The 27274-nt window shown below is 30.9% G+C and overlaps 2 protein-coding genes across 2 annotated transcripts; both read right to left on the bottom strand.

Moving 5' to 3' along the window:
• Window positions 1-2933: 2933 nt before the first annotated feature.
• Window positions 2934-12944, bottom strand: LOC132720827 (sushi, von Willebrand factor type A, EGF and pentraxin domain-containing protein 1-like). The gene is made up of 10 exons (XM_060705052.1): window positions 12673-12944; window positions 12155-12310; window positions 11512-11679; window positions 9866-10033; window positions 9317-9484; window positions 8873-9034; window positions 8241-8408; window positions 4640-4801; window positions 3500-3715; window positions 2934-3193 (listed from the first exon to the last, which is right to left on the bottom strand). Exons 4-10 carry the CDS (start codon window positions 10005-10007, stop codon window positions 2934-2936), a joined length of 1278 nt encoding a protein of 425 aa, XP_060561035.1. The 5' UTR covers window positions 10008-10033; window positions 11512-11679; window positions 12155-12310; window positions 12673-12944.
• Window positions 10544-15768, bottom strand: LOC132720826 (CUB and sushi domain-containing protein 3-like; the record flags this gene model as incomplete). Its single annotated transcript, XM_060705051.1, has 5 exons — window positions 10544-10716; window positions 11512-11679; window positions 12155-12310; window positions 12673-12840; window positions 15636-15768. Coding segments are annotated over 5 exons (798 nt in total), but the record flags the coding sequence as incomplete, so codon positions are not given.
• Window positions 15769-27274: the final 11506 nt, after the last annotated feature.

Here is a 27274-nt window from a genome sequence, read left to right as displayed (position 1 = left end):
GTATACAACGTAATATGCAAATCAAGACATGCACCAGTTTGAATTTTTGTTAAATATAATATCTGGATATTGATATTATTAAAAAGAATCAATCTTCAAAATGTTATTCAGCAATCAAGGTAAAACTCATTTAGATATTTGAATCATCTTAGTAATACAAAGACTGATATAAAAAAGGAATACCTAATTAAAAATGTCCGACGCGGCAATATTGTAAATGTTGCAGGCTTGGTTTACGTCAGTTTTGCGTTATTTCAAAACAGAGTGCTGTTCAATTAGGTATGACCTATAACAAAAATGGTATTGCACATTTGCTTAAAGTATTGACGATGTGAATACGTATCTGTATCTTCATTGAGATTGAAATTGTCATTAGGTGTTTATTTCAGCCAAGTATATAGATTGCAATATGAATAGTGTGTATAGATTTCTAAATTAACACTTCTGTAAGAATGGATATTGTGTGAACATCTATTTCTTTGTTTTAGAAAGAAACCATGGATTATGTTCCAAAATTAACTGCATATTTAATAGTGTATAGATTTCTATATGAAATCTTTTTGCATGAAAGAAACCATTGATTGTGTTCCAAAATTATCTGTATATTTCATAGTTTTGAAACTGTCATATGATGTGTTTAAATCAAGGAAATTACAATATGAATCTTTGGTTTAGATTTCTTTATTGATATTTACTTTTGTAACAGTGAAATATATTTGGACATATTTCTTCGTTTTCTAAAACAAAACGTAGATCATGTATCGTTAATTTGCTGTAAAAAACTTCGCGGAAATGTGAGTACAAATATATTGTGATTTGATATTGAATTTCTTTCCGGAATGGAAAAATGAAGACGATGCTCAATACATTGCTCAAAGCAGGTCATTTCTTAGATTCATGTTGTGTGAAATAAATTCATATTTCACATAAATCTTGTACTTATACTTGTACGTAATCAATTTGATATATAACGATTAACAGTATTTTTCGTTCGATATAGCCGATATAGTGCATTCAAAATTACATAATTACTGATTATATATGAATTAATATTTAACGCACGATTACATTTTCTAAACATAAAAATTTCATCTTATAAATATGATAACTTCCAATATATTAATAATGGATTTAAAAACTTTCAATGACATGCAAGTCAATGGGACTGTCATGTTTGTCATATCTACAAATGTCAGAAAAATTAACCTCGTTGAAAAATACTTAAGTCACTTAAATACGAATTAATGCTTTATGCACACTATGAAATACGAGAACCGGAAATAAAATGTTTCGTGCAAGATAACTATAAAGAACTGCGAGAAAAGTGGCGCTACTACTCAGATGCACGCCCGTGTAATAAGTTATAACAAAGGTACACCGGAACACTTACTCCATCAGGTAAGATACAAGTTAAATATTTATACGCGGCAGTTGAATTTTTGTTTTAGTCAGTTATTGATGTTACACAATTTGTGAAATATGTATACAGTATACAAAGTAAGGTAGGACCATATCTAATGCAGGTAAAAAGGGAATTCTAATTTCCTTTGATCTTGCATAGTTACGTGTTGTGGCGATCAAACTTAAAAATTTTATGTATATTTATATATTGGCATCCGCCGATACAGGTTTACTAGTGTATCTTGATGTAGACGTCAACGGGCGACTTGGCGCACGAGTATCCGCCTCATGGCAGGACACTGGCTAAATATACGCAAACTCCTCCGATGCAAGCATATCCGGAGTCTTGGTTCTGATGATTACATTTATTTTGGCGTAGATGTTCTCGGCTTTAGGTCTTTTTCGTTTCCCGCCTCCTCAAGGCGTTCTACACGACGACGTCTACGTTTCACCTTTGTCGAGTTCCTTTCACGTGGCGGTTTCGGCGGTAATTTCGGTAACTGCACCGTTTTCGGCGGTCAATATGCCGCGATTTTGGTTTAAATCTATTTTTGTTTGTGAACTAGTCTGCTTAGACCTAATTCCTTCTTCTGTTTTGTTAGTTTCCAGTGATGAAATGCAGGTAAAAAGGAATTCTAATTTCCTTTGATCTTGCATAGTTACGTGTTGTGGCGATCAAACATGAAAATTTTATGTACACGATGTCACAAAAATTGCACTGTGTGTATATTTTGAACAAAAGTACGTAGAACACACTAAATACCCCCTTAATACATGATGTTAGTGACATTTGACCTACTGATTTTAGTATCAATTCATCTGTGAATGATGATCAACTTCCCTACCAGGACAAAACATACAGAAGCTATCATCTAAAATGGTCTAAAAATTTTGGGCCACGTGATTTTGACCAACTAATCTCAAAATCTACACGGGTCAAAAATATATAATAGCATATTTCAACATAATGTGTTTGTTTGAATTTTTCACTATATATAAAGGAAATATATTACCAACATGTATATTCATAGAATAACAAATAAATGAATAAAAAATCATGGAAGTACACAATCATGTGTAAACATGAAATAAAACAAATAAATAAAAAAAAAACACACATCACCATTACACATTGCATTTAAGGTAAGCTTTACGTCATTCACGGTTAGTGTTCATGTCATGTTTGAGGTATATCGTAAACATTGTATTCAAATATTCGTTCACGTTATATTTTGATACCACAAATGTACCAGATTTATGTTTATTAATATATTGCTCTTCGCGTAAACAGTTTTACTAGTGTATTTTGATGTCGACGTCGTCGGGCGACTTGGCGCCAGAGTATCCGCCTCATGGCAGTACACTGGTTAAATATACGCAAACTCCTCCGATGCAAGCATATCCGGAGTCCTTGTTCTGATAATTACACTTATTTTGGCGTAGATGTTCTCGGCTGAAGATCTTTTTCGTCTGCCCCCTCCTCGCGGCGTTCTACACGACGACGTCTACGTTTCACTTTTGTCGCGTTCCTTTTACATGGCGGTTTCGGTAACTGCACCGTTTTCGGCGGTCAATATGCCGCCATTTTGGTTTAAATCTATTTTTGTTTGTGAACTAGTCTGCTTAGACCTAATTTCTTCTTCTGTTTTGTTAGTTTCCAGTGATAATCGTGATTTTTTTCTCGTCAGTGACTTCGCATTACAAAACGGCTTGGTTTGTTCTAATGATATTGCAATAAGTAGATTTCCATCTTCTATATCCGTAGACTCATAATTAAAACGAGCCTCATCAACTAAAATAATACATAATAAAGTAAATAAAGCAGAATCAATACTTATTTATTTATGAGTTTAATATCTTAGATGTCTCATGAAAAGGAAGCAATTTCATACAGAAGTTATGTTACTACAATACAAAATTGTTCGCTTTTTCTTCAGGAATAAAATATTGGACACAGAGGGGTTAAGAATAAAAAGGAATTAAGAATGTTTTTAAATAAAACATTCAAAATTGAAATTCATTACCAGACGATTCATTCGGTTCAGATATTGAACATATTCCGCCAAAACAACATAGCAAATCAATCAATAATACTTACGAGTGCTTGTCGTTCTATTGTCACTAGAATCAAACACAGTCCCAACGCGCTGACTGACTTTCTTGTATCTCAGGTACCAGCAGATGGACCCGACAATAGAAACTACCAAAATGATAAACACAATGACACAAATAACGACAAACGCTGCTGTTGGTATTGGCAGAACTGTTTCTTCTTGAGATTTACCCGCTCTTGGTGTAGTTATGATAATCAAATCTGTAATAAGTGAATTTTTATATCAAGCTATGATGATAAGAAAATGGGCATAAAGTCAATGACAAAAGTATGGTAAAATATATAATAACAGTTTGGTAATTAGAAGTCAATTACACATAAGAGCGCCATTAATCCTTAACTTGCTATATTTTTCTTAAATGGACTTATCAATCTTCCATATTTGGAACTATCCATTATTTATTTAGAATATATCTAAACGGAAGTTTGAGACTGGACAAACGACAGAATAGAACTAGTTACACTGAACGGTCGTGTAGGCCGACCTGAATTTGTGCTTGACGGAAAGGATTAGGTACATTTGGTGTCGGCAGATTGAGGGTTAAATATGGAAATAAACACATAAGATCAATATAATTCATTGTATTATTGGCAGGTATGCAAACCTCAGATCTAAAAATACTTTATTCTGTAAAACAGTGTAAAGTATGGTTTAAAAATATGGAACTTATCAGAAATAAACAGTTTAGCTTATTAATATTTACTAAACAACATCCATGTACATTTAAAGCAAGGACATGTTGTTAATTCAAATAAAAGTTTCCTTTTGCAAGGCTTATGCTTTTTCCGTATTGTTTGACTTGCAAAATGATACAACAAAATGTTTAAAACCCCTTGCACTACACAATGGATTGTAATAATTTATGTGGAAAAACTGACAGTAGCTTGTTAGAAGACTGCTTTATACTGGTCCAGAACTTCTGTAAGGTAACTTTCCACCGATATGGCTAAAATCGTGTGACAAACCAAACAGAATATGACCCCAAACAACAACTGCATACGAACCTTTATTATGTGTACTTAAGCAAGTCATGAAACTGCTCTACGATAAATCACTTACTGAAGGTTAGAACTGGCACTTAAAACAAACAAGAAATTAACCATAAGTATTTTATATATATATACCACATCGAGGCTCTGTTCCATTCCAACCCGTGCCGTCATTTAGACAAAGCCGTTGTTGTGGTCCTACAAGCTTGTAGGAAGGATCGCACGAATAATTTGCTAGCATCCCGTTGTCAAGCAGGTCGAAATTACCGTTAATGATAGCATTTGGCGGCTGACAAACTGAAATAGAATGCAACAGACATGAATAAAATAAAGAGGAATACATCTCGTATGTTCTTATCTTTGCCAAAAATAATTGCAGATACCTCAATACATCTAATCTTTAATGCAATAATTCATTATATACTACAACAAAATTAATATACACTGCAATTATTCGATATATGTTGCAATACATTCAATATATTATACGATATATTTAATCTATGCTGATAAACATTCAAATTATGTTGTAACACATTCAGTTTATACTGCAAAACGATCAATCTTTATTGCAATATATTCAGTCTTAAGTTGCAATTCTTCAATCTATGGTACAATGTATTAAACATATGCTGTAATACATCTAGTATATGCTGCCAAATATATAATTGATGCTGCAAAACATTTAATTTATGTTGCCATACTTTCAATCTATGCTACAATATATTTAATCTATGCTGTAAAAATTTACACTATGATGCAACGCATTCCATCAATGTTGCATATTGCGGAACATTTTATCTATGTTGCAATACATTCATTCTAAGTTGCATGCTAAAATATATTTAACTTATGATGCAATACATTTAATTTATTCAACAAAACCTTAAATCTATGTTGCAATACATAAAATGTACCAAATTTGCATCAAAACATTCAATGTATTCTGCAATACATTCAATTGATAGGGAATACAACATAAACAGCAATCGATGAGATAGATATGTGATTATAATATGACATTGTTGATCCTTTTTTGAGAAATACATAGCGTGAAATAATAAGAAGAAAAAACAACCCCAACAAATCGACCCATATTGATGTACACGTATTTGTCTCAAAGAAAACTAAAATAAAAGTCGAAAACAACTACTTTCCACACAAGGGATATTGGAGGTTCCAGCTTCCATCAGTCAAACACGTGGTGACCCCGACAGACAAAAGATCATACCCTTGTACACATGAAAATGTTGCACGTATTAAGGTGTGTTTTCTTTGCACAACTTCCTATAAATCGAACATTAATGTAGATAGATGAAATGACCGTTTAACATATTAAATTATTGTTGGCCCAAACAATAACGGTGACCCCATATATTTTTCCGTTCAAATGATCAATATGGGTTGGGACATTATCCCATATTGGCATAACAAAATCACTTGTAACATATTGACAGAGACTAACATCGGTAGATATTCCTGACAACGAGAATCCCTGGTCACAACATTGCACCAAACAACGCTATTACTAAATGATGCACTTGATTGGTGGAAAATAAACACATTGTAAGGTGCCAAGCATTTAATGCATAACTTTACAGGCTAAAAGCCATGGCGCTGTAAACGTTATACCACATTCATAACTCGGCCCTTTCCGTCAGTCTTCGGATAAGGACCTCGGACACAATAGTATGTATACACAGAACGGATGCGGTATTTTGGTCTAAACTACGCTAAGAGACTTATTATGTAAACAAAATAGTAATTAATGGTGGAGGTTGTTGACAAATGTATTACAAATTTTTGTTGTAAAAGTCCACCAAAAATAAGTAAATTCATAGCTACAATAGAAAACAATACATTATTATTATATTTATTATATTTATTAGTATGGTTGAAGAAACCGAAAGTAAAAAAAAAAAATCTTTTTACATTTATCGGATTCGTTTAAAATTGTACATCAGTTGGTATATTTCAATTATAAATTATTGTCAGACATATTTTTAATCATAAGTGTACCGTAACAGACATTACTTTTCTTTTGGATGTCAAATTTATACATTCGTTTTACATTATCTCTGTTGACTTCAAACCACTTGCCCCTCACCACTGTGGGTTCGAATCCCGACAGGGACTTTGGATTCTTTTATTTGAGGAAGCTATCTAGCTAGCTTACGGAACGTCGGTGGTTCGTTTGTGCCTGAAATAATGCACGGAAGGGCACATGAGGTCTTCCTCCATCAGTAAAGCTGAAACGTCGCCAAATGACCTTTACTGTGTCAGTGTGACGTAAAACCCAATCAAACAAACAAACAAACAAACATTATCTCTGTTTCTGTTTATATCTGAAACCATGTGATAGAGCTACTTTCAATCCGTATTGTTGCGTGGGTTATTATAGGGTTAACGCACGTTATTCCGTGTTATAACGTCTGCAGAGTCCCGAAGAACGGTTGGCGCCCGAGCCCGGTAGGGCGAGGGCTCCAACAGTTCTGAGGGACTCTGCAGACTTTATAACACGAAATAAACGTGCGTTGGCGCTATTATAGCATAACATTTTCAAACAAATTCGTGATGTATAGTTTATACAAAACACAATTACATTAAATTCTTGTGCTTGGACGGTATTTATCAAATTCTAAATGTTTTACGTATGCGTTTTATTTTTCCGGGGCCAACAACTTGGAAAATTCTCGGAACCGAACGAAATTTTGAATTTTAATTGAATTAACAAAGCTTGGCCTTTGGAGATTTATTATCTCAAGAAAAAAAAACTACGTTATATTACTCTACCCTCTACCCAAGACAAAACATGACCCTCAGAAATTCTTAGAATGATTTCAGATTGACGGTAGAAAAACAGATCAGTGACATCAGAATCGGTCTTTTTTTCAAGTAAACAAGTTTATAATAAAATCAGGCACTAAGCATTATTCCCTCAGATAAATATAAAGAGCATTCATCAACATTAACATAAATAAAAACATTTTCTTATATTAATTTTGTGTTATCTAGTTTTGTAAATTAATCGGAGTGTTAAACTGAATGACAAGTAGATTCTACTGTATTTGTTTACATTGACAACTGTCCGTTTCTTAGAAAGGGCGACAACCAAGATTAGCACCGATGTCTATACGCCGTATTTCCGGCATAGTTACTTGAATATGCGACTGAGGCCCTCGAATCAATAAATTTCAATATAACAAGAGTGCATGACTCTTTGGCTAACAGGCCAAATCGTCATTTTTTGTTTGTTTGTTTACTGGGCCCTGTATGTATTGCGCATAGGTGAAACCGGGCTATAACAAGAGCGCGTGACTATGTTAACACATGGTTTTGGTCCCGTTATAACATGGGCAAAAGAGGGGAAAATAGCCGATTTTATGCTATAATATAGATAATAGCTGAGGCAGTTCCGAATGGTTTTGCTCCCGAGTTTTGGTTAACGACAATATGTCAAATGCCATTGAATCTTTATTTCAGATAGATGAATATAATCTGTGTATATGAACGTATAGAGAAAACACAGGTTAATGCAAATTACTTGATTTCATGTCCGCATATGCAAAACATTGTAAAAGTGATATGAAACGGCTGTTGTTATCTACAGGAATGAAATATATCCAAACACTTCAAAAGCAACAACACGATCACAAAATGACATAATATTTAAAATATGAATGTAAAAAGCACGTGCAGTTGAACAACATGGAAACAATATCCAGATGCAACTTACCACAAATTGGCGGGGCAGCCTCCCACAAACCATCATTCATACAAACTTGTACATTAACACCGTTTAACGTTGTGCCGACGTTACATGTATACCTCACTGACGTATGCGTTCCATTTGAACTTAAACTGAACAGTCCAGACGCCGGATTTGTTACTGTTTGACATTCATCTTAAAGAAGCCAGAATAATTTATATTAGTCTAGAACCAGAAGTTTAAAATGTTATCGAACATTTTTAAACAGTACATTGCTTTTTAAAAGAAATATAAAAAAAATATGCAGACCATAATGTAGTTTATTTCTTGTACAATTTATTCAAATACTTACGGAAATAAAATTTTGTATTTTTTAATTTAGAACTATTTTATGAATATGTATATTGATTTTTGGAAGGGATGTCAGGTTATCGTGAGAGCAATGGAAATAGACAAATCTGTATTCTTTGTTAGCGCATTGAGAATAAAAACCTATCAAAGGAAACGTTAGAGACAAGACACTGAAACAGACATAATATCCATTTTATTAAAAGGAGATATGCATAGAAATTAGAAAGAGAATATGTCAAAATGTTTGAAAGAACCTTGTAATATCATTAGGTTTAGTGGCAATACTAGATACTTCTAATATAACTTACTACATGTCGGGTCCGTGTTTTCCCAGCCACTACCGTCTGTCTGACAGGTTCTTGCAGACAGTCCATTAAGGGAGTATCCGGTATCACACGAGTATGTTGCCACCGAACCAGTCCCGGATACTGACACATCTCCGTTACTTGGTTGAGCAGGAAAATTACACTCTGTCAAAAGTATACAGATTGGTTTATTCTAATATAATGTAAATCATAAAGCGCTCAAGTTCAATTAAAGACAAGTTCAACATAAGTTGTCCGGATAATAATTTAATCTGATATTATCTAAAACTAGCACCTTTTAATAGGGATCACACGCATGGGTTAAACTTGAATGTCACGAACATTTCAGAAAGTGCATTAACTGACACATAAATTTCTAGTAACCTTGCGACATAAGGAATTTCGTCGGAACTATTTTGTAGATATGGAATTAATAAGAATACTCACTACAAGTCGGAACATCACTGCTCCACGCAACGTCAGAACCACACGTCAGAGTAGATTCTCCACTAAGATAATATCCTGTTTGACAGCTAAATGTTGCTGTTGTAACGGAACCGGTTGTTGTCACTGTAAGTGTACCACTATCCGGATCAGACAAATTCGGACATGTTACTGTAAAGAAATATTTTACAAGGTACGATGAAATTATCTTATGCAAATCTTTCTAATGTTTGTATCCTATTATTTCTTTTAAGTATTTTATCTGTTTTCACAACAATTTTACAAGTTAAAAAACAACAAAAAACATATATGATATTACTAACATATTAAACACAACCAAAACAATTTTTGCGAGTAACAATATTTTCAGCTAATAAATAATGCAGTTAGTTTGTAACACGCGTATTTTATCTTAAATATTTTGTTTTGTTTTATTGTATATTGAATTATTTTTCAGTTCGACAAAATAGACATTTCTGAGCCATAAGTATAAGCAAATAACATTAAGTTCAGTATCACGACCAAGGGAGAGTTAAACGTCGATTTACTTACAGCACGTTGGTGCAGTAAAGTCCCATGATCCATCGCTTCTGCACGTGATAAGCGACATACCATATAACGTGTACCCGCTGAAACACGTGTATGCTGCTTGCGTGTTTATACCATTCGAAGTCATTGCTACAGTGCCGCCCATAGGTAAGGACAGAGTCGCACAGACATCTAAGACAGATCGAAAATACAGCTTGTAATTTCACGCTTTGGAAATCTGTTTAGCAACGTATAACATGTATGTATCTTTCTTATTTTTAATGGCAGATACCAATTTGCTAAATATATTGTATACTTATCGTATGTTGTTTAAATAAACATGATGCAATTAAATAATTATTTTGTATTCGTAAAAAATTCTCATTCTTGAACAACAAAGCAGTAGTTTCTTGATTTAAGAGAAATATTTTGATTATTGTTCACCAAGCAATAGCCTAGCTACACACTGGTTTCTAGATTCGTAACTGGAGACATTATAGTTCTATATTTAGGTAACCCGACAAAACACATGGCGGATAACTTGCCCCATAGGTGCCCTTTTTGAGGTCTTTTGTCGTCCATTTTGTTATCACGTGATAGGGAATTCCATAATCGGATTGGTTTAAGGCAGGCGGTGTACAGTTAGAAATGGTCAAATCTTATTAAATGTAAATTTCACCGTCCAGGAACAGCGACAATTAATCAGAAATTATAATTACTACAAGTAGGATCTGCTCCACCCCAACCGGTACCATTTGTATTACAAATCGGTGTAGATATTCCTGACAACGAGAATCCCTGGTTACAAGTGTATACGGCCTTTGACCCATCAATCGTTACCAGTCCATTTAATGGAGAAACTGGTGATTGACATGCTGAAAGTAAAATCAGAGAGATTTTGGATGAACTTCAGTTTTAAATTATTAGACATATACTTTCTTATATAGGACTACCTCATCAAAATTTGATAATATTTTCACTTTGTTAAAAAAAAACGGTTTTTGTCATGGAGAGATTTATATAAAATAAAATATGACGGCATGCTATTTTTGTTTTTGCTATAAATAGATTTCATTAAATGACTTTCAAAGATTGAACATTTTGCAGAGAAAATATAGAGTACGTACTTTTATTATTTTTATATTTTTACATACATAATCAATAATTTTTACATACAACAAGTTGGTTCCTTCAAAATCCAAGTTCCATCCGAATTACATAATCGGACAGTATTTCCGTTTAAATTGTACCCTGATGCGCATGTGTATGTTGCAGATGTTTTCGTACCGGATGAAGATAATGTTACTGTTCCGCTTAATGGATTGGTCAGTGTTGGACAAAGGACTGAAAAGTGCATTATTAACACAACACTCAGTTTTATTTATTCTTTAATTAGCGACATGTGCGAAAAAAATTAAATAATTTCTTTTAAAACAAGGGTACCAACTTTGTTGGAATTGAAGTGAATTAAAATGAAGTTTATTGTTAAAATAGTATTTTGAGTATCATACTTAAATTTCATCTTACAAGATACCGAAAACTTCCATTTTTATGGATTAAATGTGCTTAGCAACAAATCTGCGATATAAATCTGTTTGATAACTATATGGAGCAATAAGAGTCATGACTTATAGATATATAACCAAATGTAAATAAATATCTGCACTTACTGCACGTGGGTGGTGACTTGGTCCATGAGCCGTCTGATTGGCAAGTTATGGTGATAACACCATCTAAACTGTAACCTATCTGACATGAATATTTAGCGGAAGAAACCGTACCAGTTGTTGACGTACTATATGACCCGTCAGTAACAGATGACAGAGGAGTACACAAAGCTGAAATATCAAATGTTTTCATGAGCAAAATAGAGTTCTAAGCAATAAAAGATAGTTGGTGTAAGTGACTTATGCACAAGCAAAGCAGGTGAAATATTTATATAGTTAATGCACTAAACACTTGTAACCGAGATACCAAATGACATAAAAAAGCGTTTCCTTTTACTTGCGAGCATGGATATATCAGTTGCATACCCGCTAATAACATGCGTTTAACTATATCAGCAACTTTGAACGCAAAAAAAAAAACTTTTTTTTTTGCCTGAATTTGATTATGCTCGAATAGCATGAAGGTATGCGTGGTAGCGTTTGGATGGGGCACTGTGACAATTTACGCTCTAAGTGACGTCACAATTAATGTCATGTTGTGCATACTGTATAAGAAACCTTATAAGAAAACGTTTTTTAACCTTATATCAAAATGTTAATGCTCTTAAAACTAACAAAAATCGTACAAATCATTATATTAACTTACAACACCCAGGATCTTGGTTACTCCAGCCAGAACCGTCAGTTTGACACGTCCTTTCGTCGTTACCGTTTAAAGTGAAACCAACTTTACACGTATATGTAGCGTTGACACCGTTTGCTACCACTGCACCGTTAGCGGGGCTATTTGGTTGATTACAAGCTAGATGACAAAACAAACATTGTGACGTGTAACTTAGTGAATAACTTTTGAACGTAGCATTGAAACATTACAGCACAAGGTCTATAATTTACCATCCCGTAAAAATCACAGATTTTGAAATAAGTTATCATAATTATTGAATAACCATTGTTGATGATATACATACGGTGCTTTGTAATTATAGAGGAATCAGTTATAACAAATTAAAAACTAAGCTTGCATGAACATTAGACAAACACAAATATTAAACGACATTGTACAAAATCTGCACATTGCAACAATTAACTAAAGTTGTTTGTCTCATAGAAATATATGTTTCATGAAATTCATAAGAAACACAAAGTGCAAAGAAAATTCCTTACAACAGGTTGGCACAGAGTTATCCCAGGTACCGTCTAACTGACAAGTTCTGGTTGTGTCCCCTTGCAACGTGTATCCACTTGCACACGTATAGATAGCCGTAGTTGTTCCTCCATTTGTAGTCAGTGTTACCTGGCCACTAGATGGATTGGTCAATGTTGCACATGATACTGTAAAATAATAATATTTTGTTTTTTGGTTTTAAAGTACATGCAGCACGGATATAAATTCTTCCTCAGGGTCTATATACATAATACATGTGCATCTAAGAAAAATGGTGTTATAAGTTTCAACTATTTTTTGCAGCTAAATGTGCAGACTTACCTACATTAACCGGTCAGACAACATCCGTGTTTGTATTTAACATTGCTTTAGAGTTTTTTTAAACCCGGGTTTTAAATTTCATTAATTGAAAAGTTTCCCTGTGTTTATGAGGGGGGCCCAACTTTTCCCGGGTTTATTTAAATTGGGGTATTTATTTCACAACCTTTTAGTAATTTTGAAAGAAATTAACGAGAATAGTTTTTAAATTTAAATTTTAAATTTATAAGTTATTCCCCTGAAAAATTTAAACAAAAATTTGGGAAAATAAAAATTTTTCTGCAGACGAAAAATGGGATTTGGAAAGTGCGAGAGCAATTTTAAAAAAGGCTTTTTTTAATTTTAAAAAAAAATTTTAAACGAGGTAAAATATACCACTGTTTTCTTTGGAGGCTTTTTTAAATTGTCAGGATTTTTTTTCCTGCACCCAAATTTAGATTCAAAAATTTCCCGTAAGACTGATTTTTAAGGCAAAAAAATTTAAATTTATAATAGATTTTTGAAAAATCCCAATATATTTTACACTGCAGAGGGCCCATCCCCCCCCAAAGACTGAAGCTAATGGCAGTTTCCTGAAGGTACCCCGAAAATGAAACCCTTTCAAAAAATTAAAGAACAAAAGAACCACCAATTCAGGACATTTGCCCATTTGGGAAATTTGGCGGAGTCTCAAAAATTTAATTTTAAACATAAATTTTTTGGAACAACAAAAATTTTAAGCAATGGCCTTTTAAAATGTCCAAAATTACACCGGGACGCGAAAATTTTCCCAATCAACTATCAAAAAATTTTAACAAACAGATACGAACGGGGCTTTTAGGGCCGAGTGTTTAAGCGTTGATTTCAAACCACCCCCTTCCCCCCGGGGTTTCGCACTCGCCCGGGGTTTTTTTAAATGTAGGAAGCAACCACTAGCTTTTTGAACGTGGGGTTTTCTACTCGGGCCCCTTTTTCTTTGGGAAAAGAAGGGCCACGGAACACATTTTAAATTTTAAATTCCCCTTCGACCCCCTTCTTGGGGTTGGCGGAATGTTAAATCCAAAAAAAAAAATTGAAATAAAATAAAAAAAAAAGGAAATATCATTTAAACTTTTCAAAATTTTTTTGGTTCTTTTTAAACCCCATTTTTGGCCCGGGAAAAATTATTTTTTTTTAAAATTTTTAATTTTTCCCAAAAGAACTTTTGAAGTAAGGACATATAGAAAAAAAAGCACGTTTTTTCTCGCGATGAAAAAGCAAACGGGATTTTTGGGGATTCAAATTTTAAAATTTTATTTAGAAAAATTTCAAATCACTACCACTACACAAAGGGGGCAGACCTGCCACTTTAAATTTCCCGTCTGACAGCCGGGGTGGGTTTCCCCAAATGGGTTGTTTTTGCCCCCAAGTAACACGGCCGATTAAGCCCCGGTTTGAAATATCACTTTCCCTTGGGCCGGGCCAAACCATGAAAAACTTTGCTGTTGGGTTAAAAAAAAACAAAAATAACTTTTGGGAGCGTTTTTAAAAATAAAATTCCCGGGGCCCCAAACAAAAAATTTGAAAAATATACACTTTTTTACTTATAGATGACACAAACTCATATACATATTCAATTTGTTAATGACCAATGGGCCTTATGCTTAGTACAAAAAATTTGAACAAAATCTAACAGAAACAGTCAAACTTACGACAGGTTACTGCAAAATACAAAATAAAACACTTTTTAGAAATGAATGTCTTCCATATATACAGCCATATGATGATTGGAAATACATTTACTTTTTTTACTAGAAAATGAATGAAATTGAAAAAAACTACGATTTAAAATATCACGTGACTAAAACTATTATGTTTGCGTTATATTGTACAAATTATTCCTTAAAGATATACTATGCTCATTGTTTGGTAAAATATTTTTATCTTAGAAATGTATTAAAGTACATGAAATTCTTACTGAATATGTTTAATTTGAATAAAATAATGAATAAACTGTGTGTGGGAAGCTGCATTCCCTATTACGGATCAAGTTACGTTGGTCTTTTCTTAAAAAAAAAACTGCCAGTTTTTTTAATGACACTATATATTAATATTGTGACCACATATAGTGTGTAGAGTTTAAAACTTATCATATCTACTTTAAATACGCACAAAGAGACTGTGTAGCAATTATTAATATTTTTAAAAATCAAATTTGAGCATAGTATATCTTTAAACACAATTTTGTAACAACCTTGTTGATCATTGTGGCAAAAATAGTTTAGGCTTTAACATAATATACGGATGTAGATTCATGCGCATTGTTTTGTGTCGTTAAAATTACACAGATCAAGAAAGTGACAGTCACCTCTTATTATGTAATTTTGTTTTGCCCAGAAACCTGATGAAATAAAAGACAAAACAAGAAACCTTAAATATATCTTTTCCATATTTAACTGTTGTGTCTGCGCATTTCCATGCTGGCAGACGAACAATATTGGCAGACGATAATATTGGCAGACGAACAATGTTGGCAAACGAACAATGTTGGTCGACTTACAATGTAGGCAGACGAACAAAGTTAGCAGACGAACACTTTTGGCAAACGAACACATGCCCAAAAAAATAGCTAACACATCATTTGTGAAAGCAATAAAGCTATAGATTATAAATTTAAAAATCATACAAGAAGCAGGGGCAAATGAGAGCAAAGCTCCTATGGTTAGTCCGGATGATGTCTTTGGGAACTGTGTAGGTGTTTGATCCTTTTGACAATATCTAGGTGAAACCGAGGCTTTTGTGACGTCACCTGAGACCGCCTGGAAAAAAGATACGATGGTATAACTAACAATGATTAAAGGAACGTGCCAGCAAAAAGTTGTTAAGACAGAGGTAGCTTTCAAATGAAATACTTGACTTTCTAAAAATTATTTATAAGATTGGGATGTTTAAAAAAAAGGGGAAAAGTTTATAAAATAATATATTTTTTTTAAATTTGTAAAAGTTTCGATAGCGTTTATGTTTTTTAGAAGAAAACAAATTATTCGTTTGGGGAGAAATTTTTTTAAATTAAAAAACCTATAGATTAATAAGTTGTTTCTACCCTTAAATTTAAATAATTGGTTTTCAAAAAAAACGGGCACCCGTCCCCTTTGAAGCCCCTTTGACAAGTTCTTTCCCTTTACAACATTTTAATGCACCACAATTTTCCGACACTGAAATAAAGAAATAAAATATTAAAATTTTCATACAAAGTTTTTTAAGAAGAAAACCAAAAAAATGAAATTTAATTTAGACTTTGTCGACCAGTAAATTTTTTAAACCTTCCTTTGGGTTAATTCAAAAAAAAAACATGGCAAAAAATGCCCCAAACACCCGGATATTTTTTACCGTAAAAAACGGGGAAAAGGAGGGGGTTTTTCTTTTAAAATTTCCCGGAAAAAAAGGTGGAAAAAAATTTCCTTTCCCCAACCCCCGAAAAATTTAATTTTAAAAAATTTAAAATTTGGACAATAAGAAAAAGGGGCTCTTTCAAAAAATTTCGAAAAAATTTTTAAAAGCTTTAAAAAAAGCAGACACGGGGGTTTTCCAAAATTCCGTAGTTTTTATGGGTTTCTTTTTTAACGCCAATACTATAGAAAAATTTTTCACACACTTTACTTTAGGTCATTTTTAACATTAAAAAAATTTCCTTTAAAAAAAAATTATTTCAAAGTTACTTGACATTTTCATATTAACACTTTGGTTTGATTTAAGGCACACGTAAAAATTTTGTTTTTGATAGAAAGGTTTAAAATTAAAAGGTTTTATCTGATGAGTTTCTGCACTTTGCAAAAGGCACCTCGTCCCTTTCATACTTAAAAAAAATTTTTTGGGAAAAACGAAAAACAAACAGCCTACGGAAAAAAAAAAATATCTCATAAAAAAAAAAAATGAAAAAAACGCCCCTTGAAAAATTTTGGGGGCGCATGAACGATATTCAGGTTTGTGATTTTTCGAGAAACACTTTTTACAAATTTTAACAAAAAAAAAAAACCAAATTTTGGAACTTTAAAAATACCCTTAGCATTTTTTAAAAAAAGGCATGAAGGGAAATCAGATTTCTACACCCCAAAAAAACAAAAATTAAGGGAAAGCATGAATGGGGAAGCCGATCTTCGCGCTTTTTTTCCTTTGAAGTTTAAAAGCGGGTGAAACCCGGGCCCGGTGGGGAGAAAAAATTTAATTTGCCTTTCCAAAACATAAACCCGACTTTAAAAAACCCAAGAATAAGTCGTTTTTGGAATTTAGGGGAAAAAACGCACCCTTTTGCTTTGAAACAATTGGAGATTTTTGAAAAGGGGCCCTTTAAAAAATTTTAATCCGTCTCGGGGTTAGCTCGCCCGTTTTGGATAGTTGCCATGGTTTTAGGAAATTTTTGGTTTTTTTTGTTTTTTTCCTTTATTTTTGTAAAAAAGCTTAAATAAAAAGGGTTTAACATTTTAAAAATATAAAATTTGGTACAAAATTTTAGATATTTTTAAAAATTTTTCAAAAAATTTTGGAAAAACCCCTTTCTTTTGTAAGAAATCAAAATATATTTGAAAAATCAAACAAAAATTTTTGCCCCCTTTTCCCTATACTTTTCAAAAAAAATTTTTTCCAAAAAAACTATCCGATTTTTTACCTGGAATGGGAAAAACCTTTCGTGGCACGCAAAGTATCAAAATTTCTTTGCTGCGTTTTTGTACACGTCAAATTTTTAAAAGGAAAAAGATTGACACAGGGTTGCATAGATGGGAAGTATTCCCTTTTCCCAACTGACCAAAAATGCCATGGACATGACTTTGAAAAATTAAACCCCCTAAAAAAAAAAAAAATCCCGTCTCGGGAAATTTTCTCGATTTAAAAAAAACGTTTATTTTTAAAATTAAAAAACCCGGGACTTTGAATTTTGTCAAATTTAAGGGCCTTTGAAAAAAATTTTCCCAAACCTTAAATGTGAACTATTTTTGTTTTATGGTTTCAGAATAAAAATTTTTAAAAAAAATTTAAACTGGGGGGTTTATTGTTTTTTTTGGAAATTTTTTTTTCTAAAAGAATTTTTTTTTTTTACGTTTGGGTTTTTTTCTGTGGGGCCACCGTCACCCATCCCCATATTTCATTTTTCGATTTTAATAAAAAAAAATTAAGATATATTTTTGTAATAGTTTTTCCACGAAAGGGATAAAAAAACATCATTTTTCATGATGCAAAATTTCCAAAAAATTTTTCATTAAAAAAGGGGAACAGGTTTAAAATTGGACGAGTGAAAATTCGTTAAAAAATATTTAATTTTCATATGATTTGGGGAGGGAAAAGCAAAAAAAATGACCCGATATAACTTTAATTTCTTACGAAGCCCTAATTTTTTTTCAAAAAAAATTTGAAGCCCTCACCTTAAAAATATTCATTTGGGTTAATTTTTTAAAACTTTGTCAACTTTTTTAATTCAAGGAAATTTTTTATAAATCCCCAATGCAGATTCTTTTGCGTAAAATTCTTTAACTTTTGAATCCCAAATTTTGGTAAAATCAAAACCGAAAAACAATAAACCCTTTTTTCTTTTATTTATTTCCCAAAAATTTTCCCAAAGTGTTTAAAAAGGTGTTTAAAATTTTAAACATTTAAAAATTTTTGCTTTTTAAAAAAGGGAACCCCCATTTTTGCTCAGCTTTAAAATTCAATCAACATTCTAATTTATTTTTAAAGGGTTTACATTCCCTTTTTTAAAACCGCATTTGATTTTCACCACCAGAGCCCCAGATTTCGAACATATTGTGTTAGGGTAGTTAAATTTTGCTGGGTAAAAAAATCACGTTTAAATTTCCTTATGTTGTTTTCCTGAAAAATTAAAACAGAGTTTAATTTCGTAATATAAAAAAATTAAACCAATTTAAACATATTAAACAGCTTAAAATTTTTTTTTTAAAAATTTCCAAAAAAAACCCAATTTGTGGGGAGGTCTCTTTGGGGCCGCGAGTCAAGGTCAAGATGTGTATAAAAAAAAAAATATGAAAAGGGGTTTTTCTTTTTTAATAAAAAAAATCAAAAAGTAATATCTAAAGGTCAAAGCACAACTTTCCCCGGTACATTTTCGAAATTTTTTTGGGAAAACCCCCCCCTTTACATCAAGAATAAAAAAATTTCCCCCACCCAACCCTTTTTTACATTAAAAAAATTATATATTTCACAAAAAGGGCCGAACGCCTTTTTGCTCAAAGCGGGGACGAGCCCGGGTCCGTTTGGTTCCCAAATTTCCCCGGTTTTTCCTTTAAAAAAACCCCGGTCACATTTGTTTTCGAGGATTAATTAAATTTGGTAAATTTTTCAAGAAAATTTTAAAATTAAATGGGGAAAAAACCCATTAATTGATATTCCGAAAAATGAGGGTAATTTTCTTTTACGTTATACAAAAAATGGGGTTATTTTTTTGAAAATAAGTTTAAAATTTTTTACGCCCTTAAAAAAAAAACCCCAAATTTTTATGCCCAGGTCGGGAGTATTTTTCCCTTCCCCAAATTTGGGTTTTGTTTAAACCCTAAAAAATAAAATAAAAAAAAAAATCATCAAATTTAACTCGCACCGCAAAAACTTTTATCGCATTTTGAGTATCGCATCCAAAAATTAAAACGTCATAAATCATCATCATTACCAAGTCACCCATCTCAAAATTTTAAATTTCCCTTTAAACCCCTTACATCGAACCATCAATATCATAACATCTTTATCATCAATCATTTTATAATAAAATCATATCTCAGAAGCGGGGACAAATTCCAAAACGGGGAAAAGATTTAAAATTTTAATACGGAATTTTAAAGTTTCCCCTTTTTCGAAACATACCCGTGTAAAAGTTTCCTTTATTTTTTGGTTTGATATTGACTTTTTTCCCAACTTTTGAAAAAAAATTATTTTGTATAAAATTTATGAAAATAAAAAATTTTCAAAATAAAAAAAATTAATGTAAAATTTACGCAAATAGTGCACTTTAAAATTTTTAAATCAAAAAAAATTATATCTTTCATTTCTTTTTGGGAAAATTTTTGACTTATTTTTAAAGAAAAAAATTTTAAATTACCTCCCTTTTTTTACATGAAATGTTAAATAGGGTAATATTTTTAAAAAAAAAACTTCCGGGGAATTTTACAATTTTGGGAAAAAATTTTAATTTTAGCACCCAATTTTTTAAAAAAAAACCTTTAAAAAAATGTTTTACGGGATTTTTAAAAATAAACGTATAAAAAAATTCAAATACACAGTATCCCAAAATATAATGAAAGGATTTGGTTTTCTGTATGTTTTCACTTTGGTTAGTTGAATAAAATTTTAATTTAATTTAAACCCTTTTTCCGAATGAGGATTTAAAATTTGACAATAATCGATATTTACTTTTAAAAAGAATTCGCCCGGGCTGTCTGTACTTTGGGGCCAAGACCCACAAATCCGGGGATTAAGGGGTCGGAGATTAGGGAAACGCCATCCCTGCATGGCCCTTTGTCCCAAATTAAAAAATCCCCCTTTAACTGCACCTTTGGGTTGGGAAGGAAATTTCTTTGGCCCCCGTGCAGTGGCCCACTGATTTTTAAAAATAGTCCAAAAAGATCGATTCTTTTTTGGGTTTTTATCTTTTTCCCCGGGGCAATTTTACAAATAAATACAGCTAAAGTTTTTGAATAATCTGAAACATGTCTGTAATTTAAAAAAGGGTAACCCTAAAAACACGTGGACTACCCTTGGTGCCCCAAACGGTTTCAAAAAGATACTAAAAATCAGGAATTTTTAACTTTTAAGTACCACCCGAAAAAACCCCGTTTCTGAAAAAAAATTTTTGGGAAAACCCAAAAAAAAAAAACTAATACATTTCAAACATTCGGGGTTTTTCCAAAAATTTTTTTTAAATTTTTTAACAAAAAACACAAACAAACCCTTTTAATTTACCGGGCCCTGAAAAACCGGGGTTTTTTTTCTACTAAATTATTTAAATTTGAAATTTTTGTTTTATTAAAAAATTATGGGGTTGGGGGAAAATGGTTTTGGTTAACTTTTTTTGCAAAATGCAAAACCGGGAAAATTAAAGAATTGAAAAAACCTTTTCCTTTTTAAACAATAATTTTTTAAGTTTTGCAAAACAACAGTAAAACCCGGAAATTTTTGTTTTTTCGAAAAAAACCCGGTAACTTTAAACCCGGTTTGGTTTTTTTAAATTTTAAAAAAAAAAATTATTTTTGAAAAAAAATACCCCCTTTTTTGGGCCCAAAACCCAATTTTTTTTCCCCCAAAAAATTTAGTTCTTTTGGCCAACACCCTTTTAAAAAAAAAGGGGTTTAATTTCAAAAATTTTTCATTTTTTTTACCGGTACTAAGTCTCGGATATAAATTTTTTAAAAATTTTTTTTTAATTTAAATTTTTACACAAATTTAATATAAAGGGTTTAATTTCTAAGTTATGGGCACTGTCCCAAAGAAAAAAAAACAACAGAAAAATTTAAAACCCAAAAAAAAAATAGCACAAGATTTTAAAAAAAATAGAGAAAAGATCACAAAAAATAAATGTATTTGTTATAATTGTGTTATGTATTCGTTTTTTTTCGTTGTATAAACCTGAATTAAATTTAAATTTAATAACTAAATAAAAAAATTTAAACAAAAAAAAAAAAAAAAAAAACACACAAAAAAACAAGGGGCTTTTAAAACACCAAACCAAACTTCCAATATAAACCCAAAAAAACCGACATGCAGATTTTTTTTAAAAAAAAAACCCGAATTTTTAAAAATGTTCTTACTTTGATCCTTTCCCGTTGTATGTTTATTAACATTTTTTTTAAAATTTAAAAAAACCCGTCATAAGTGGGTTGTTTAAAAATTAAAAAATTTTTTAAAATTCATTAGACCCCCAACTTCATTTTGCCCAAAAACCTTTTTGAAGGGAAAAAAATTTCCCTTTTGGGGAGTTAATTTTAACCCGATAAATACATGTTATTTCTATATACCCCCCAAATTTTTAAAATTTTATCACTATTTTAACAATTGATTTCTGCAGTTTCTGAATCGTAAAAAAAAATATCCCAATGTGATAAACTTTTTTTTTCCCCCATTATTCTTTAAAAACCCTTAAAAAAGGGGAATTTTAGGATTTCTGAACTTTTCACTTTTTTTAAAAAAAAAGGGAAAAAAAAAAATAAATAAAAACAGAAAAAAAAAAAATAATAAAATAAAAACGCAAAACATCCCTTCAATTTTAAATATCTGTATAAAACATATAAAAAGAAAAAAATCACTAAAACTTAAACCCTTTTCCAAATTTTTAGTTCCCTTTAACTAAAAATTCATTTTTTAATTCAAATTTAAAATTACTTTTTCGTTTCCCAAATAAAAATTGAAAAAAACAAAATTTGGATATTTTGGGGGGGGCTTTTAAATCGATTCACCCCGTCATTTTTTAAAAACGTCAAGGGGTTTCTTTTAGGGGCCCCCGGGTTAGGTAAACAAATTGTGATAAAGTGAAAATGGTTTAAATTTCCCAAATTTTGCTTTTTTTAATTTTCTTTTATCTAAATACTCGTTTAAAAAGGAATAATGTTTTAAAACCCAAGTTTTAAATTTTTTAAATTTGGGAGTTATTTTGGAATTAAAAAAACGTATTACATAAAACTTTAAAAAAAAAATTTTTTTTTCTTTCTTTTTTTTTTTTTTTTTGTTTTTTTAAAGTGATACTTGTTTTACATATAATGCGTGATTGATATCGATAGTTACAAAAAAATATTGTTTTAACCAAGTTTATGGTCAAACAACAACAGCAGCAGCAGCAGCAGCCGCGACAGCAGCAACAACAACAGTAACACCAGCAGAAACAACAACTATAACAACATGTACAGAAGGCCCTTTTACGTAAATGATATTTTAAAGAAAGTATTCAGATGTCTATATACCTTTATCAATGACTGCAAAAAAGTATAACACATTTTAAAATTTGTTCATCGTAGGTTAGTTGCTAGTTTTTTTGAAATAATGCTTATATATCTTGGACTGGAATTTTGTAAAGGCAGTGTAATATCTGTGTTTTATGATTATCGCCTATGACTATTGTTAATAGATATAATTAAAAAAAATATGGAAATCTCGCTCGCTCTATCAATGACTCACTCGCCTACTGACTGACTGACTGATTGGCTGGCTAGCTTGGCTCGCTCGCCTGCCCTTCCGCTCGCACGCTCGCTTACTCACTCACTCACTCACTCACTCACTCACAGACACTCCGACACACTCCTTAACTGATAGAAATTTTTACATTAATAGAAATTTTGGGCGTTTTTTTTTTTAAATTTTAAAAATTTTTAAGGGCTTCAAATCTATTTTTTAATTGAATTAAAAATATAAAATTTAAAACGTTTTTTTTTGTCCTTTTCAAATTTTAATTTTTCTAAACGAGAAGATAAAAGTTTATATTTGTTTTTTCCCAAAAAATTCAATAACCTTTTTCCATTTGTCGGACCTTCAAATTCCCCAACCGCTCACCTGTGCAGGGGGGTTCTCTTGCAGCCCCCTTTTGTTCCCTTACGGGAAATTGGGAAAAATTCCCCCAATTTTTAAATTTCATCGATCTTTTACAGATGTCCATTTCGATAGGGGTTAAAATTTTTGCCCGTTGCCCAACCAAAAACAATATATTTTTAAAATTTTTTTCCATGAAACCCTTTAAAAATAAAAAAACTTTTTAACCTTAATAAATGAAAATTTACGAATTTTCAAGTTTTTCCCGAAGAAAAATTTTAAACACACCCATTTTTAAGAAAAAACTCTTTTGGGTTTTAATGCATCGGTTTTTTAAAAAATTGATACAAAAAAACTTAAGTATCTTTTACTGTAATTTTTTTAACCTGGTACACAACCCATAAACAGACTGAAAAAGAATTTACATTTCTGGAATAAATAAATAAATGAAAAAAAATTTAAATTTTATTCCTTTTGGGCAAAAAAATTTTTACACTTAATACGGGTTCAAAAATTTTTTTTAATTTAATAAAAGAGAAAAATTTTTTTTTCTCCCTTTGTTTTGAGATAAAATTTATGAATTAAACAATTTTTTTGTTTTCTTTTTTCTTTTCCCCAAAAAGGTCGGGTTTTGTATTTTGTTTCAATTTATCTATAGGACCTCTCATTTTGTTTTTTTTAAAAAATTATCTTTTTTCAAAAAATTTCGAGTTCATATTTTACACTAAACAATATTTTTAAATACGTTTTAATATAAATTTTTAAGGAACATTTTTTTCTTAGGCTTTGATTTTTACTTCGGAGGCGTTGCTCTTTTAATTCAATTGCATGATTCCCATCGAAAGCCTGTCGTTTCCCCCTTAATTAAAAAAGACTTTAAAAAACAATTGTTTGGATAATTTTTTTTGGAAATAAATAAAAAGAACAAAAAATACGAGCAATAAAATTAGTCACGAACTTTTATATGTTAAAAAAGGAATTGTTAAACTAGGCTTTCGAGACGGGAAAAGTCCGGGTTTTAAAGGGAGTTTTTAAAAAATAATAAAATTTTTTGTGAAATTGAAAAATATTTTTTTTAAATTTTTAAATTTAAACCCAATTAAAAACCAATCTTTTTTAAATTAGGCCCAAATTCTTTTAAGTAGGAAAACCCGATGGGAAAAATTTAGGAACAAAAAATTTTGAAAAAAATACTATATTTAAGCCGGCACGTTAAAAAGCAATAAAAAAATTTTCCCAAAAAATTGCAAAATTAAATAGCCCAACCCTCCTTTTCTGAGGGCGGGTTGGGTTTTTTGGGGACCGAAAAACAAATTTCATAACTCAAAATTTTTTTAAATTTTAAAAATTTTAAAAATTTTCTAAAAGAGCCACTGTCTTTTTCTATTTTATTAAACAAAATACGCACCCCGGTCTAAACAATTACATTTGTAAAAATATTTTTATAAATTTGCTTTGGAAAGAAAAAACTGCTATGATTTAACTGTTTAAATGATCCATGACCGTTTAAATGAGTTTTTTGGCAGGGGCAATAATGGCCCAAAATAAAAAATCCCCTTTCAGAATGAAGCCCTCGAAATCAAAAACCCTTTTTTTCCGGTCGAAATGACTTTCCGGCCCACTCTTTCTATTTTAATCTTTTAAAATATCGCGCCTGAATTTTAAACAAAAAAATTGTTTGTATTTTCAAACTTTTGCAAAAAATTTGAAATTTAAAATATCTATATGAAAAATTTAAAGAGTAAATTTTTCAAAAATTTAGTAAACGGGCCGAAACAAAACAACCCTTTAATTGAGATGGGGGGCACACTTTTTTGTTCGGGAAACTTTTAGAAATAAATGTTCAAATTTTTTAAAGGTTTCCCAAATAATATGGCCTGGTTTTTTTTTTGGGTTTTAAAAATTTTGGGAAGAAAAACAAATAATAAAAGTTTCTTTTATAAAAAAAATGTTTGTTTTATTTTAAAGGAGAATAACACAAAAAAATAATTCAAAAACTGGCAAACCCGCTCCCCCTTTAAATAAAGCAGGAACCTTTGACCGGAACTTTTTAATTTTCTTTCTAACAATTTCCATTTTAGTTAAGTTACAGATACATTTTTTACCAAAAAACGAAAATAACATTATTGGTTTTGTAGCGCGCAGTTAACTGTCCCAAATTTTTAATCCCAAACTTATATGAAATAAAAAGAAAAACGGGACACCCACCCGCAAAAAACAAAATTGAAAATGGCAGGTCCGTCTGATTCACCTATTTTGAGCGGTGTTTAAAAAATACAACTAAGGGCAACCCCTTTTCTAGCCCCTTACACGGTACTTTATATGGGCCCCTTTAGGGGCAATTCCATAAAAAACGAACAGAATTCAACTTTTTAAACCCTTTGAGACTGGTACGTTTTAATTGAAAACATATTACAATTTAGTCAAGAAAAAAAATAAAAATTTTCCCGGGATTTTCTGATTTTACTTTATTACATTTAATGCCCAACCACATAAACCAAATTTTTAGCCAAAATCATCTTTTGGGTAAATGGACCCCAAAAACGGGAAGAAAAAAAATTTTTCCCCGGGAAATTGTTCAACATTTTACGTGAAAAAGTCCAAAATTTACCAACTTTTAATGTTTCCAAAATTTTCCATTTTATTAAACCCATTTTTAATAAAAAAAGTTTCAGAAAAAGGAAAAACTAAAAATTTCCCAAAAAAAAGGGGTTTTTTTTTGTAAAAATTTTTAAATTTTGTTGTTTAAAAAAAACAAAATCGATAAAAAAAAATAAAATGTTTTTTAAAAAAATTTTTTATTTTTTTAAAAATTTATTTTTTGGTTTTTTGGATTTTTAAAGTTTTTTTTGTATTTGTGTTTCATTCAGTTATTTTAAAATATGTTTGGATTTATTAAAAATTAAAAAATGAATAAAATTTTGAATTTTCCTTATTATAAGTTTTAAAAATTTTATACTTTTTCCCGTAGAGGTTTTCAAAATTTTTAAATTACTTATATTTTTTTTATTAAATTTTTAAGGGGAATAGTTTTTATTATTTTTAAAGTTTTTTTTAATTTTTCTTCAAAATAATTCTTTTAATTCTGTTTTTGAAATATATAGAAGTTTTTAGATAAATTTTTTATGAAAAGAAATTCAGAAAATACTCTTCAATTTTAATACAAAACAAGCATAAATACAAAACATAAGTTTCTGTCTTTTCATTGAAAAAATAAAATTGATAGGGCATAACCATAGAATGTTTTCGCCCTTTTTCCAAACCTACTAAAGACGCCCAGCGACGCATTAGTCAACAGTAGCGAAGGTAAAAATTGATGCAAAAGAACAAGGACGGGTTTAAATCGGCCGTTACTTACTGGGTAGGGTGATTATATGAAAAAAATACAACTTCTGAGGTTTGTTTTAGCATGATTTCTAGATATGAAATATATGATATGAAAAAAAATTCATAAAGGGATGGGCGGATTCAAACCATTTCCACTAGTCACCATATTTTTTTTTCCCAATCGAATTTGATAATGACTTTAAAAAAGGGGAAAAAAAAAATAAAATAAAAAAAAAAAACCAAAAACAAAAAAAAATTTTGAAGCGATTTAGGTGATTTTAAAACAACCGGGTTAGTGTTATTATATTTAATCCCAAGCCACGCACGAAAACGAAGAAATGAAAAGTAGATGAAATGGCAAACTAAATCCTAAACCATTAGATTCACCATTAGATTCACCATTTTTGTAAACTTTTCATCAGTCAATTTATGTCATCTAAATGTTATAAATTGCGACAAGGCATTTTAAAAAATTTTAAATTTTAA

This window comes from Ruditapes philippinarum, unplaced genomic scaffold (genome assembly GCF_026571515.1).
Source record: "Ruditapes philippinarum isolate M1 unplaced genomic scaffold, ASM2657151v2 ctg13687_1_1_1_1, whole genome shotgun sequence".
In the NCBI taxonomy this organism is placed as follows: Eukaryota; Metazoa; Mollusca; class Bivalvia; order Venerida; family Veneridae; genus Ruditapes; species Ruditapes philippinarum.
The sequence above is the reverse complement of the archived record's forward strand: the minus strand, read 5'-3'. Positions and strand labels throughout refer to the sequence as shown.

What these genes read in the sequence shown, in the direction of transcription:
- LOC132720827 (XM_060705052.1), bottom strand. Translation starts at nt 10,007, where the DNA reads ATGGGCGGCACTGTAGCAATGACTTCGAATGGTATAAACACGCAAGCA. An exon ending in AAACACGGACCCGACATGTA is followed by an intron (nt 8,409 to 8,872) that starts GTAAGTTATATT and finishes GGCTTCTTTAAG; the next exon opens with ATGAATGTCAAACAGTAACA. An exon ending in CAATAGAACGACAAGCACTC is followed by an intron (nt 3,194 to 3,499) that starts GTAAGTATTATT and finishes GTATTATTTTAG; the next exon opens with TTGATGAGGCTCGTTTTAAT.